The sequence below is a fragment of the Teleopsis dalmanni genome, chromosome 2 (genome assembly GCF_002237135.1).
Source record: "Teleopsis dalmanni isolate 2A chromosome 2, ASM223713v2, whole genome shotgun sequence".
Lineage (NCBI taxonomy): Eukaryota > Metazoa > Arthropoda > Insecta > Diptera > Diopsidae > Teleopsis > Teleopsis dalmanni.
In genome coordinates, this window is record NC_051847.1 from 30,970,014 (window position 1) to 30,983,511 (window position 13,498).

Genomic DNA, 13,498 nt, shown 5'->3' on the forward strand with positions numbered 1-13,498 from the left:
AGTTTTTTTAATGTTTTTTATTTTTTATAAATGCTCTTAAAAATGATTTTTAGACTCATGTAGCGGTTTTAAAAGTATTACATTTTTACAATGCAAATTTAAGTTAAATAACCTTTAAGTGTCCACTATTGTATACTATGCAAATGAAATAAATGTGTCTTCAGTGTAGAATGGACACTTAAATATTATTCGTAAAATTTATCAATAGTGTGGAATTATATTATTAGATCCGTTTGACGAATATTAGCACAAGTTCCATCAACTCCTAACTCTATATTTGGGCTTCATTTCCCACTTATTTTTTGTTTTACAATCGTGGTTGCAATAACCTCTTACACAGAGTTTACTTTTAATCATCTTTTATTCACTCACCCATCAGATATATATATATGGTTTGCACACAAAATCTTCTGGTTTTGTAATCTATAGCATTCGCTTGATTACTGATTTAAGGTTTAAGTATTGGACCTTACGGTTGAACGACTGAGATTGTCCGTTTTGTTTTTCTAAGTAGTAGTGTTCTTGAGTTCAAATCTCACACTATAACTTTAGATGCTTTTTATATAAAAAGAAAGTATTATATTTTTATTCTATCGTATATCAGTGTTTAGTAATAAATTATTACTAATTATTATTATTAATTATTATTACTAATAATATGTAATGTATATGGATAGTATGCCTGTATGATCAGAAACTCACCACGAAAAACGAATTCAACATTCGAGCAGCTGTCAGATTTTTAAAGTGACTTTTGGACTTTCGTGTCGATCACAGACTGTTGGGTAAGTCAAGTAATTTATCAATTATTATTTAATTAATTAAATTAATAAAATAACGATTTTATATATTTTTGCAGTCTTTTGAAGGTGGTTGGAATTAAAAATTTCTGCTAATAAAATGTTCAGTTCTAGTGCGAAAAATTTAATACGCAGCAATATTGTGAGTTTTATTATCTCGTGCACTTGAAATGCCAAATATATTAATTTATTTTATGTTTATTTATATAACAGTTGCAACGCTGCAAGAGTACCTTAGTTGTCGCAGAACATAATAATGAAGTACTCAATCCAATTACATTAAATACAATCTCAGCAGCGAAAAAGATCGGTGGTGACGTCACAGTACTTGTTGCAGGCACTAAATGTGGTCCAGTATGTATAAATAATTATATAATCAATATTATTAATATTAATGATGATAAGTGATTTTTTTTTAATTAGGCTTCTGAAGCTGTGTCAAAAGTCGATGGTGTAGCTAAAGTGTTAGTTGCTGAAAATGCTGCATTCAAAGGTTTTACTGCGGAGTCAATAACGTCACTTGTGCTGGCAGCACAAACACAATTCAAATTCACACATATTTTAGCTGGTGCTACAGCATTTGGTAAAAATGTTTTGCCACGAGTAGCTGCAAAATTGGATGTTTCACCTATATCGGAAATAATTGATGTTAAGTCAGAAGACACATTTGTACGCACTATTTACGCGGGCAATGCCATTTTAACTTTACGTGCAAAGGATCCAGTTAAAGTTATAACTGTGCGTGGTACCAATTTTCCGCCTGCTGCTGCTACCGGTGGAAGTGGTGCCGTTGAACAAGCACCATCTGGTGATTATGCTAGCAGACTAAGTGAATTTGTTTCACAAGAGCTAACTAAATCAGATCGCCCAGAATTAACAGCTGCCAAAGTAATCATATCGGGTGGACGTGGCTTAAAGAATGGTGAAAACTTTAAATTGCTTTACGATTTAGCTGATAAATTTGGCGCGGCCGTCGGTGCTTCACGTGCAGCCGTAGATGCTGGCTATGTACCGAATGATTTACAAATTGGACAGACTGGCAAAATTGTTGCACCTGAATTATATGTAGCCGTTGGTATATCAGGTGCCATTCAACATTTAGCTGGTATGAAGGATTCAAAGACTATTGTTGCTATTAATAAAGATCCAGAAGCACCCATATTTCAAGTAGCTGATGTAGGCTTAGTTGCTGATTTATTCAAAGCTGTGCCAGAAATCACGCAGAAACTGTGAAGCTATTAAAGATTATAAGTTGGAGGTAACTCTGCTATGACTTCAAACAATGTGCATTTATATAAGTGTAATATCCTTTTTTATTTTCGAATTGGTTTATTATAACAGATTATATTTTACATTCTTATTTTTCTAATATATTTTGCTTTATTTTTCATTTAAATCAAAATTAAAGATTTTAATAAGAACTCTAAATAAAAAATGTATGTGTAGTGTAAAAGATGTATTTTTTGTTGTGTTGCAGGTAATTACACAGTTTCGCGAGTACTTCAGAAATGTTATTGCATAGTTTTAGGCAAATGCAAAATAAAAGAAGCTGGTATATACATTTGCTAGACTTCGCTTTTGAACAAACAAATCTTATGAAAGTGAAGACGCTAAATTAATTGGGATGAAGTTTATACTTACAGCCTCCAACTATCCTGAATATGGAAAAGCCGAGATTCTTTTGCACCCGCTCCATTGAAAAGACTTGGTCTCTCCACCTGGGTTTCTCCGAACTTATTTGAAGTTTGACTTCAATTAAAATCCGTCCTATCCCCAATCCAATCTTGTTCGTAATCAATCTCTTCATTCTCATACTACCAACATCTCCCGCATCATAGTCCATCTGTCCACGTATTTGTTATTCCTTTCATGTAATCTGCTTGACAGATCTTCGCGATTTACAACAACAACACTAAAGTCGAGTTTACTAATGAATTTTTTAAAGAAATATTGATGTTTTGTAGCAAACTGTAGGGATAATATATCCCTAAATTGATACTTTTATTAGTTTAACTACTTATGCTTAGAATCCAATTCATTCATCTCTAACGAAGTTTTTTATCATATAAGAAAATTAAAAAAAGTGCTATAATAGAACAAGTTAATGCTTTTTTATAGTGCTACTTTTGTTACTTATGTTTAAAATACTCTTAATAAAATTGTCTAAGGGTTCTAATATATTGAAATTGAGATTATTTATTTAATATAAATAATGCTGATTCTATCTTGTTGAGTAACTGTCAACGTAAGATTAAACTACAGTAGCCGGCACTGATTACAGTGAGTAGAAACCTCAAAAATGACGTTGGGTGAATGCGTCGCTATAGTATTTCGCCCCATTAAGGTACAATCACTGGCTCCTGTATTCAATACCGTAGAAATACAACGAGTGTAGTCAACTAGTATTGTTTAATCGTACATTGGGCATAAAATTTGGATTTCTCTTAATAAAATTCGATTTGGATCATTTGTTAAACAGTTTGAAATTAACTCTAAATAACATCACAGTTCTTCTCACAAGTTGTAGTCATCAGAATATTACCTTTCTAGCTCAGGGCAAAAGCAATGATTTTCGTTCTTGCGTTTCTACATTAAAAATCAAATGTCTAATCAAATGAAGACGTTGCGCGACGGATAGAAGTCATAACGAGATTGTGGAGAACATCTGTTGTATGATATGATGAATTCATATGATATTTTATATATTTAATCACACATAATATTTTATACACTTTGCAAATACATACTAAACTATATTCCTGTTAAGTTGGACTAGTTTAGATATTTTTAATGTATACACGTTGCTGATAAAGTATCTGAAAATTATTTATGGATCTATCTATTTGCATTCTTTTTACGGTTTTCTCAATATTGCACATTTGTTCAAATAGCACAAAACACACAAATTAGAAGAAAGTCAACTTTTATATTAGCAGAGCAAATATATCTAATATGTTCTTATCGATCATTATGTCAGTTTTGCAAATATACAGCTTGAGATAAGTTGTCAGAAGTGAATAATTTTTAAAATTTTTGTTTAGTACGTTTAAAAATACCGCTTTATGAAAGAATTCTATGAAATTCATATATATCTTTTGATTAGGTACATATCGTAAATTTTATAGTTTTTCCAAGCATCTGTAAAGCATACTTTCTCCCAGTTCAGATATGATGTTTAACATTATGTTTAAAAATTTTAAAAAATATATATATAGACAGTTATTTAAATAAAAATTAATATTTAATTAAATTATAAAATATATTTTTCCTTTAGATCATGCACACATACACACATCTGAGTACCATATTAATATTAATAACTATATGCAATATAGTTAGTTAAAATATATAATTCCTTTAGATCATGCACACATACACACATCTGAGTACCATATTAATATTAATAACTATATGCAATATAGTTAGTTTATTCTATACAGTATATCAAATAACAAAGATAACCGATTACCAAATAAAATCAATGAATTTAATCGGTTTAAAAACTATATCTGCCGGTATTATGAACTATACTTCTGACCAAGGCGTTCATACACATTCAGAAGTTTAACTACTGCGAAATATACGAGCAAGAGTTTCTGGGTAAGTCTTTTATATAATTTATAGAACTTAATAGCTCTTACGCTTTCCAGCTATAATAATAATAACTTCAGCTGTTAAAAATATAGAAACACGAATGTCTCACCGACGCGCTATATCTGAAGCAGAACTAGAATTTTCCAGAGTCGATCAAAATCTTTTACATATTCATTACGTAAAATGTACCATTTATGTTCAGGATTTCAGAAAGAGTGAGCGAGTATCAACTCATCAGATGTGGGAAATACTGAACTATTCTTCAACAATTTTTAAAATAGTTAAATATATAGTATATGTAATATATAATGTCATTATCCATATTGATAATAAATTTAGCACTTTTGAATTCAGAAATTGTCCAATGTAAACCCATCCACGTTTTATAGCTTCAATTCCGATAGATATCTTGAAAACCTATCTTCTAGTGAGAAAAGAAAAGAAAGGAAATGCATAAAAAGAAAGTACATGTGCACATATGAATATATGAGGAGAGAGAGGTTAAAATAGAGAGAAAGAAATTGAGAAAAAAAAGAGTGATAGAGCGATTGAGAAAAAAGTATTATAGAGACAATTACTATAAAACGTACAAGGTGTTGAACTTTTTCTATTCGCTTTTTTAAATCCCTTAAATCCTTCAGAAAATTTATAACTGGAGAAGTCTATTTTTCACAATTTGAATAACATGATTATACAGATTGATTTTTGTTCGGTTCGAGCTAAAAAAAAACTACTCTGTGAATAAAAATTTCAAAGTAGAAAAATTGCATTTAGCTCAATATACAATAAAACTACATTGAAAATGAAAAGAATATGTTTTCATACAAACTAAATAAATTAAAATTTCTAACTAGAATTAGTTTCAGTGTTACTTATACTCAGTTTGAAATAAGTTGTCTATTTACAAAGTTCGTTTAGCTCTATCTTGAATGTAATATTTTTGTGAAACTTATCTTTAGAATATTACTATATCAAAAAATTTATATCTGTGGACTTATTATCCCATTAACTTGCGCAAGGATTATAAGCTATATCTCTCTTCCACCTTGAATTCAATTTATAATGTTGTTCTCTTGTATTTATATATGGAGAAGTTCAATATAAATCTGATTTAATTATAAAAACTAATACAATAATATTTCTCATTACAGATCATGCAGACTTACAAATATTTATCAATTAAATTATTGTTAATAACTATTTGTAATGGAGTTATTCTTTACTGTATAGTTTACTTATTAACTACAGTAATCAATCAAATTTCAAATCAGTATAAAATGAAGTCATTATACCTAATTGATTCAAAGAGAATATCTGCCAATATTACCAACTATACACCTAAACCAGTCAATCTTACGAGTTTGCAGTACCTACTACAATCAAACCACTGTCAAAAATACAAAAAAGAGTTTCTAGGTAAGTCTTTTCTGGGTAACAGTTAGAAAATATAATACCTATTTCATTTTTCAGCTATAATTATGATAAAATCAGCTGCAAATAACACGATGAAACGTATGTCTCATCGTCAATCTAAATCACAAAAAGAACTAGCAAATTTAGGCTTACAACGTATATTTTTACTCGGTGAAGTTGCACCTATGATGAGTAACATTAATCAGACAACCCTACAACTTGAACACGATACTTACGGTGATTTAGTACAGGGCAGTTTTCAAGATACCTATCAGAATTTAAGCTATAAAATGTGGATGGGTCTAGATTGGACATCTTCTGAATGCAAAAATGCTAAATTTATCATTAATATGGATGATGATGTTGTTTATGATATATACTATATAATAAACTATCTAAAAAACTTTTTTCGGATAAGTTTGAAACTTGCGATATCTGATGAATTGTTAATTGGTCAAGTACTTACTAATAAAGCATCTCGAAATACCAAATTTAAGTGGTACGTTACACATGATGAATATGCAAAAGATTCTTATCCACTCTATGTTGCTGGTTGGTTTTATATAACGAATCCATTGACTGCAGCTCGATTAGCAAAAGAAGCCATACAGACTCCATTCTTTTGGATTGATGATATTTGGATGACTGGTATTGTGCGCGAACGTCTTCAGATACCTCTACAAACTATATACAGTTGGTTTACTTATAAGAATTCACAATTAAAAAGGTGCATTGAAGACGTGAAGGAGTTTCAATATTTCTGTGATTATAAAGTGGGTCCCAATAATAAGGAACCTAATTTCTTGTATATATATCAAAATTATATGAAAATATGTTCTGAAGGCAAGTGTAAGCAGCGACCTGCTGCGATTACTCCTAATGCTTAGGTTTTTAAATAATAATTTTTAGTTATAAAAATAAATATGATAAAAATAAAAAATACGATAACTATTTACTTTCTTCTTAATATATATCTCAGTTAACAGTATTGGCAATTGAATGATTTGTAACATCACTAACGTTTGTCAGCTATTTTCAATATTTTGCTTTGATATCCAGTTAGACTATCTTACTTATTTCGTATTAACTAAAAATTTCCTAAACACCGGAAACCTAAAGAAGAAATCTTAAACTATGAACTGTATCAGACCCACCATTTCAGAAGTGTGACTGTTTTGCATTCTATTTCTGAAATAGATTAAGCTTGCCATAAAGACTTCAGCTTGGTGTAACTCTTCGATATGGTAAATATTTTATTGTTAGAATTTCTTTGCATCCTCAGATAAGTTATGACTTTTTCTACCTAGAAAATATTTGGAATGCTTGAGAGTTCAAACCACGTGAGTTAGATAGAAAAGTGAGCACTACTCCATATATATTTAATAAGTATTAGTATAACACTCCTATTATTTAAAACATTTATGCGAGTAGTTAAATTACGTTTGAGGGATTTAAAGTCATCTGTGGACATTTGTTTGCCTATATCTAATTGTTTAAATTAATATTTATTGCTATTATTAACTGCTATGCTTGTATATTCAATATATACCTACAAATGCCGAATGGCATTCGGTCTTTCTGGATTTAGGTTAGGTTATAGTTTATTTAGTTTAAGAAAAATAATTTCTAATATTGATTAGATTGATTTAGATAATTAAATAAATGTCTTCAAAATTTTATATTACATATGTTCATTCTTGAAAATGTATTTTTATTAGTTCCAATTAAATCTATATTAAATTTTGAATTTATGCAATATAGACAACAGAATCAAGAATATGAGGTTTCGATATAGATTTTATTAATATCAATTTATGTTTATTAATTTTAGATTCTGATCCTGATGATGACTCTCAAGGCGAGTCGAAATATAGAATATATTAAACAAACGTTTGATTTTAATTTTAATAAAAGGGTGACCTGTAACCGGATATAAAATATATAAAAAAATATTATTGTAAATCTTTATATATCTAATATATAAGTTCCTATATAGCTGTATACTATATAGTTCCTATATTAAAAACATTATTAATCTATATATCTAATACATAAGTTTCTATACATTCTATAGGAACTTCAAATTAATGTTTATTAATTTCTTTGTTCTCAACACATCGTGAGAATAACGACTATGAGACTGCGTGTGTGTCAGTCTTATGGATATCAAATAGAATTTCATTCATAGAAGCTGTTTCTATGTTTCTATTGTGTGATATAGAGGTTTATTGACGATGTGCGATGCGTGTACTGTTAGAATAGATATGGTTAATTATTTCTAGGTTCATTGATAAGCGCTAATCTTGAGTATTTCTGTTGTTAATTTAACTACTACCGGTATTGTATCAGTACCTTCAAATGGCTTTATGTACTTCAAATAAAGATTAAACTTCTTTTGTCATAAATTATAAATTCTTTTAAATGATTTTTAAATAATTAAAAAATAATATCTAAATAATTACAAGTTGAGAAAATTATTTATTTATTTTCTTATATATTTAACTACAATATTTTAGAATTTCTTCCGCAATTGTGGCTAAATTATATCTTATTTTTTATATCAAACAACATTAATCTTTATTACTCCTCAGAACTATATTTTTCTACAAATTGCTATGATATCTCTATATAAATGTTTATATATGTAAAATGAAAGAACTTATCTATGTGTGCCAAAATTTAATAGAAGGTACTACGTTTAAAATACAATGTTCTCTACATCTTAGTAGTATTTCTTTACACACCGCTATATAGTATAGTCGTTATAGCAAAACACCTGCATTTGCATAAGAAATATATCTACTTAACATAATAAACATTTTTGAATAATACTGCAGACAGTTTTATATAAGACGTGAAGTGATTCAGTTCTTCGGTGTTCCCAAATTAGGCTATTCAATAAATATTATCTGCTAAAATAAATATATTAATAAAATAATTGTATTTCTAACACAATATACAGTATTGTCCTAAAACATACAAAGATCATTTTTGATACCAAAATAAGTGATAAGCTATTAAAGAATAAAGTTAAGATTTTAAGATAATTAAAATAAAATAATTAATAAAAATTAAAACAATTAATTAAATATGAAAAAGTAAGTACGAAAAAATTCATCTATTCGATATAATTTTATATTTCAACTCCTTTTTTATATACTTTCTAATAACTATTGTTTAAATATCGGTTCTTCAAGTAGTAAAAGTAAAAGTAGTAGTAAAAATAATTTAGTAAAAATAAACGTTGTTATTACCAGTGCATTCTCAAAGTATATAGCTAAAGTTATTCAAAATAGTGTCGGCTCTCACAGGATGCCGGATTATGTCACGACATATAGCTAGATCGGGTCTGCTTCTTCACAATACCTGTAAATCATGTTCGCAGTGTATTCTTAGAGTGCATAACTACTTAAAAAATCGAAACTTTACTAAAAGGCTTTTTAATTAATTTTAATTAATTAATTTTATTATTACTTTATAGCTCATTTCATATCTCTTCATTAGTTAAACTGATAATAATCGAATACTATTGCTTATTGTTTATTATGGAATTATGTATTTATAAATTAAATCAAACCTTTCAAATTTTTAAATCTTAACCTTTTAAAACTTTTTTTTTTAGAACTAGATAATAATAAAGAACTAAATGGAATAAAAATAGAGTAGATAGGAAAGTGAAATAAAGTGGATGTTACTCAATTAGAAAAAAAATCATTTTAGTTACTAAATGCATTGTAACCTTTCTTTCTTCATTCGAGAAGAGGATTGATGAACGTAAACTCTTAATTGATATTTAAATTAGCAAAGTTTTAGAGTGATTTAAGGATTGGATTTAAGGATATATGCATTGTAACCTTTCTTCATTCCTTCGAGAAGAGGATTGATGAACGTAAGCTCTTAATTAATATCTAAATTGGAAAATTTATAGAGTGATTTAAGAATTGGGCACCCATATACATGCATAGTAACCTTTCTTCCTTCCTTCCTTCGAGAAGAGAATAGATGAACGTAAGCTCTAAGTTGTTATCTAAATTAGAAAAGTTATAGAATGATTAAATAGTAGGGCATCCATATATTTGCATTGTAACCTTTCTTCCTTCCTTTGAGAAGAGGTTTGATAAACGTAAGATTGGCTTAGGAATTGGGCACTCATATATTTATATATACATTGAATTGAATTGAACATATATTCATTGGACACCCAATAAACACAAGTATTAGCCTGATTTCTATATTGAAGGTTGCTATATATAAACGCTCTTAGGGAATAACCACTTTCTAGAACAACATTTGAAGTATGTGCTTTCATTTGAAGATATTTTACTTAACGGAATAAAATACATAATATAAACATACAAAACATAATATAAGACAAGTTAAGTATCTCATTTTCATATCTCTAACCGTTATTATTAATGCCCATTACATGTTCAGTCATAAATAATCGATAAAAAGGGCACAGCAATTACAACTTTTTATCTAATAAGAGAAGTAAACGATATTGTAATGGGGCACGTCTGACACGTGCGATGAACTTATTGTAAGCTGTTGTGTTCCTCATATTTTGTATTGATAAGTTAGTACACATTTTTAGGGCATTATTTATACTTTTAATACTTATTAAAATACATATATAGAAGAGTAAGTTAAAAAATGTTTTAAAGATATTTTACAAACAGATTAAGAAGTAATAAAGAGAAGAACTTAATTGATTTGTATATTGGAGATATATAGAAGAATGTGTTTGGAAATTGTTTAAATTTGGTATTAATTAAGTCTAAGCTGTAGCATTACACCTATTTATTCGGGTGTCTCTTTCACCAGCAAACTTACTGTTGTAAACAGAATTGACCATAATATTGTATATAGAATACCTCTTGTTTTATGCAAGAGCAAGAGGCTTAATACTTAGTGGAGTTGTTTTATCTAAGCCAGAAAACATGGGCATGGTGCAGGTAGATGAAGAGTAGGTGGAGAGGTAGGGTTATTGCGCGAATGCGAACGATGGACTAGTGGTAGTTTCTGTGACCAGGGTCACGAGAGCCATCGTTGTAAAGGACGAAGATGAGGACATCTAAATACCGCTCATCGAAATATAGCTTAAGATAATTTTTGGGAGTTGAAGCACATGGCTTGGACGAGGTTAATTAAAACCTTAAACAACAAAATAATAAATAATTTCTAGATTATTAGACTGAATGGTTAGGACTATTTGTACCGCTAGAAAGTTAGCATCCTTATTTAATTAATATGGTGATATAATACTAGGCTGATATTATAATTTATATATTTTTTTATTCAAATTTAAAAACCAAATTGTTCTATATATTTTATAATAGTCATTAAAACATTGTTATTAATGTATCATAATGGATATGTTCCATATAAGCAACTTGAGCTTGTTCTCGTTTGAGGCATGTAGTTTTTGCAAAGGTTTAACATATGAAGTATTCAAAACATTTAGGATATTTAATAAAGCATAAGATGTTCTTTAAGAATATCTGTAATAACTGATCCTTTAATCGATCCTTTAAAAAGTAACTCACTAACTCACTCGCATCTCCGTTACGAATGCGTTAGATTGTGTTTATGCCTGTAGCATAAATAACCCACATCTTTTCTCAAGTTTGTGTTACATTCTTCCCTTCATCGAAGGAGACTATATACCGATTTTGTTTCAAATGTTTCTTTTGAAATTATTTTTAATATTAACTACCAACCTTCATAGAAATTTTTTTCAAAAATTATCTTATCTTTTATATGCCAACCAAAAGAAGGTGTTGTAGATGTAGATGTGTCTTAAGACAGATGTGTCTTAGGACAACCCCAATCATTACTAAATTTCCATAGCAAAACATGTTAAGTAAAGTTAAATTGATTTTTAATAGAAAATCTATATTAAAATAGTTTATAAAAAATTAATATAAATAGACACGTCTCCAATATACTTACGGACTACAATTCCAGAAGTTCAAATATTGACTCTACAAATACGAAAATTGTTTAAAACAAATATTTCTTAGAAACACACATTTTTATTGCATTAATCCGGCTATTAATTCTGCTGTTAATAGACTTATATACAATTTTGACATACATACCAGAAGTTCAAATATTGACTGAGTACAAATATAACTTGTGAACTATGTTATGTAGTTACTACAAGTTTTGGCGGGTCTTGTATGTATGATTATTCTGTATAAATTTTATTTTTAAAAATTTTCATATATGATTAAATAAAATTGAATATAATAGGCACACAATATCATATGTATTGCAATATATACAATAAAATAATTTTATATAGATTATAAAACCTTTTTTGTTCAATTGTAAAAATTATAATATATATAAAAAATTATACAAAAAAAACTAAATTCTTAATTTAAACTATTTTTTTCCAATAGTAGTAGTGAATAGTAGTGAAATTACAACAACAAAAATTTTTTTATTATTTTTTTAATTAATTGAATATTTGGCTGACCATACCATAGCTGCTTTGAGTATTGCCGTATACCCATCTTTAGTGGTCTTAGAATTATTTCTTATATTTTATTATTCGTAAATAATTTTTTGAGACTGCAAGTACCAAAGGTTGATCTCGTACTCTGTCGAATTTCAGTGTCTCTGACTCTGACTCTGAATTTCAGTCTCTTGAAAATTTGAGTCTCTCTGATATTTTAGAAAGTTAAATGTATGTTGACCTCGTACTCTGTCGAATTTGAGTGTCTCTGACTCTGACTCTGAATTTCAATCTCTCGAAAATTTGAATCTCTCTGATATTTTAGAAAGTTATATGTAATTGATAATTGCCAACTTTTATTTAACATTAGCGAATTATTTTTTACAATTACTTACTAACTTACTGCAGTTCTCTTCTTCTCATGAAGCATAGAACCTCCAACTATTACAATAGTACAATGCAATACTTAATATCTACATTTATACACATTTTCAATACTTTACCTAAGTAAACTCTGAGGTTTCTCAGAATATTTGAATCGTGTTGAAAGCAACTTTGCAGATCATTGAAGCCATCAGCTTCTAAAATCATAAAGATCATATATTTAATCAGCATGAATAAATTACTTAATTTGAGAATATACATCTGTATGTTTCACTAAATTAAACCGGAAACGTACTTCACCCATGGGTTCACCAATAATTTTTTCCTACAAATGTTTTCAGTTGTTTTGAAGATGATTTCAAAATATTACACAAAAGTATGTATGTATGTTGTACTGAAAAGTGGATCTAATATCAAGCTTTGTTTAACAAGTGTGGGAAGAACTGTTGAATAAATATAGTTTAACATTGGCTCCATAAGCAATGCTTATGATATTTGAATTTCCATTATTTTTCTAATTGAAAGTAAACTAAAAAACTATGAGTTATTTTAAGCCTCTATTTTTATTTACTGTTAGCTATTTGATCCATCTGGTAATAAAAAAGATCTTTGTTTGTTTATCCATCACCATATTATAAACTATTTGGTTGTACTGCACGCTTTTTTTGTTAATGTTAAATATTGTATTAGTAAAGGGAAAGATTAAAATATTTGAACATCTTTTATACCAGATTCTGCAAAGGTGTTATTTGATAATAGAATTATCTAAAATAGTCAACATTTAGTTGCTTTAGTAACATATTATATGCCAGGGTCATAACATAAAACTTGTGGCATTACGTGT

The 13,498-nt window shown here is 28.4% G+C and overlaps 2 protein-coding genes across 2 annotated transcripts; both read left to right on the plus strand.

Annotated features, from left to right (window-relative positions):
• Positions 1–685: 685 nt before the first annotated feature.
• Positions 686–2,978, plus strand: LOC119681262 (electron transfer flavoprotein subunit alpha, mitochondrial-like). Its single transcript, XM_038094403.1, has 5 exons — positions 686–785; positions 860–942; positions 1,014–1,154; positions 1,224–2,058; positions 2,278–2,978. The coding sequence occupies exons 2-4, from the start codon at positions 901–903 to the stop codon at positions 2,031–2,033; spliced, it is 993 nt and encodes a 330-aa protein (XP_037950331.1). The 5' UTR covers positions 686–785; positions 860–900; the 3' UTR covers positions 2,034–2,058; positions 2,278–2,978.
• Positions 2,979–5,587: 2,609 nt separating this feature from the next.
• Positions 5,588–6,694, plus strand: LOC119674250 (lactosylceramide 1,3-N-acetyl-beta-D-glucosaminyltransferase-like). The gene is made up of 2 exons (XM_038085377.1): positions 5,588–5,810; positions 5,865–6,694. The coding sequence occupies exons 1-2, from the start codon at positions 5,672–5,674 to the stop codon at positions 6,692–6,694; spliced, it is 969 nt and encodes a 322-aa protein (XP_037941305.1). The 5' UTR covers positions 5,588–5,671.
• Positions 6,695–13,498: the final 6,804 nt, after the last annotated feature.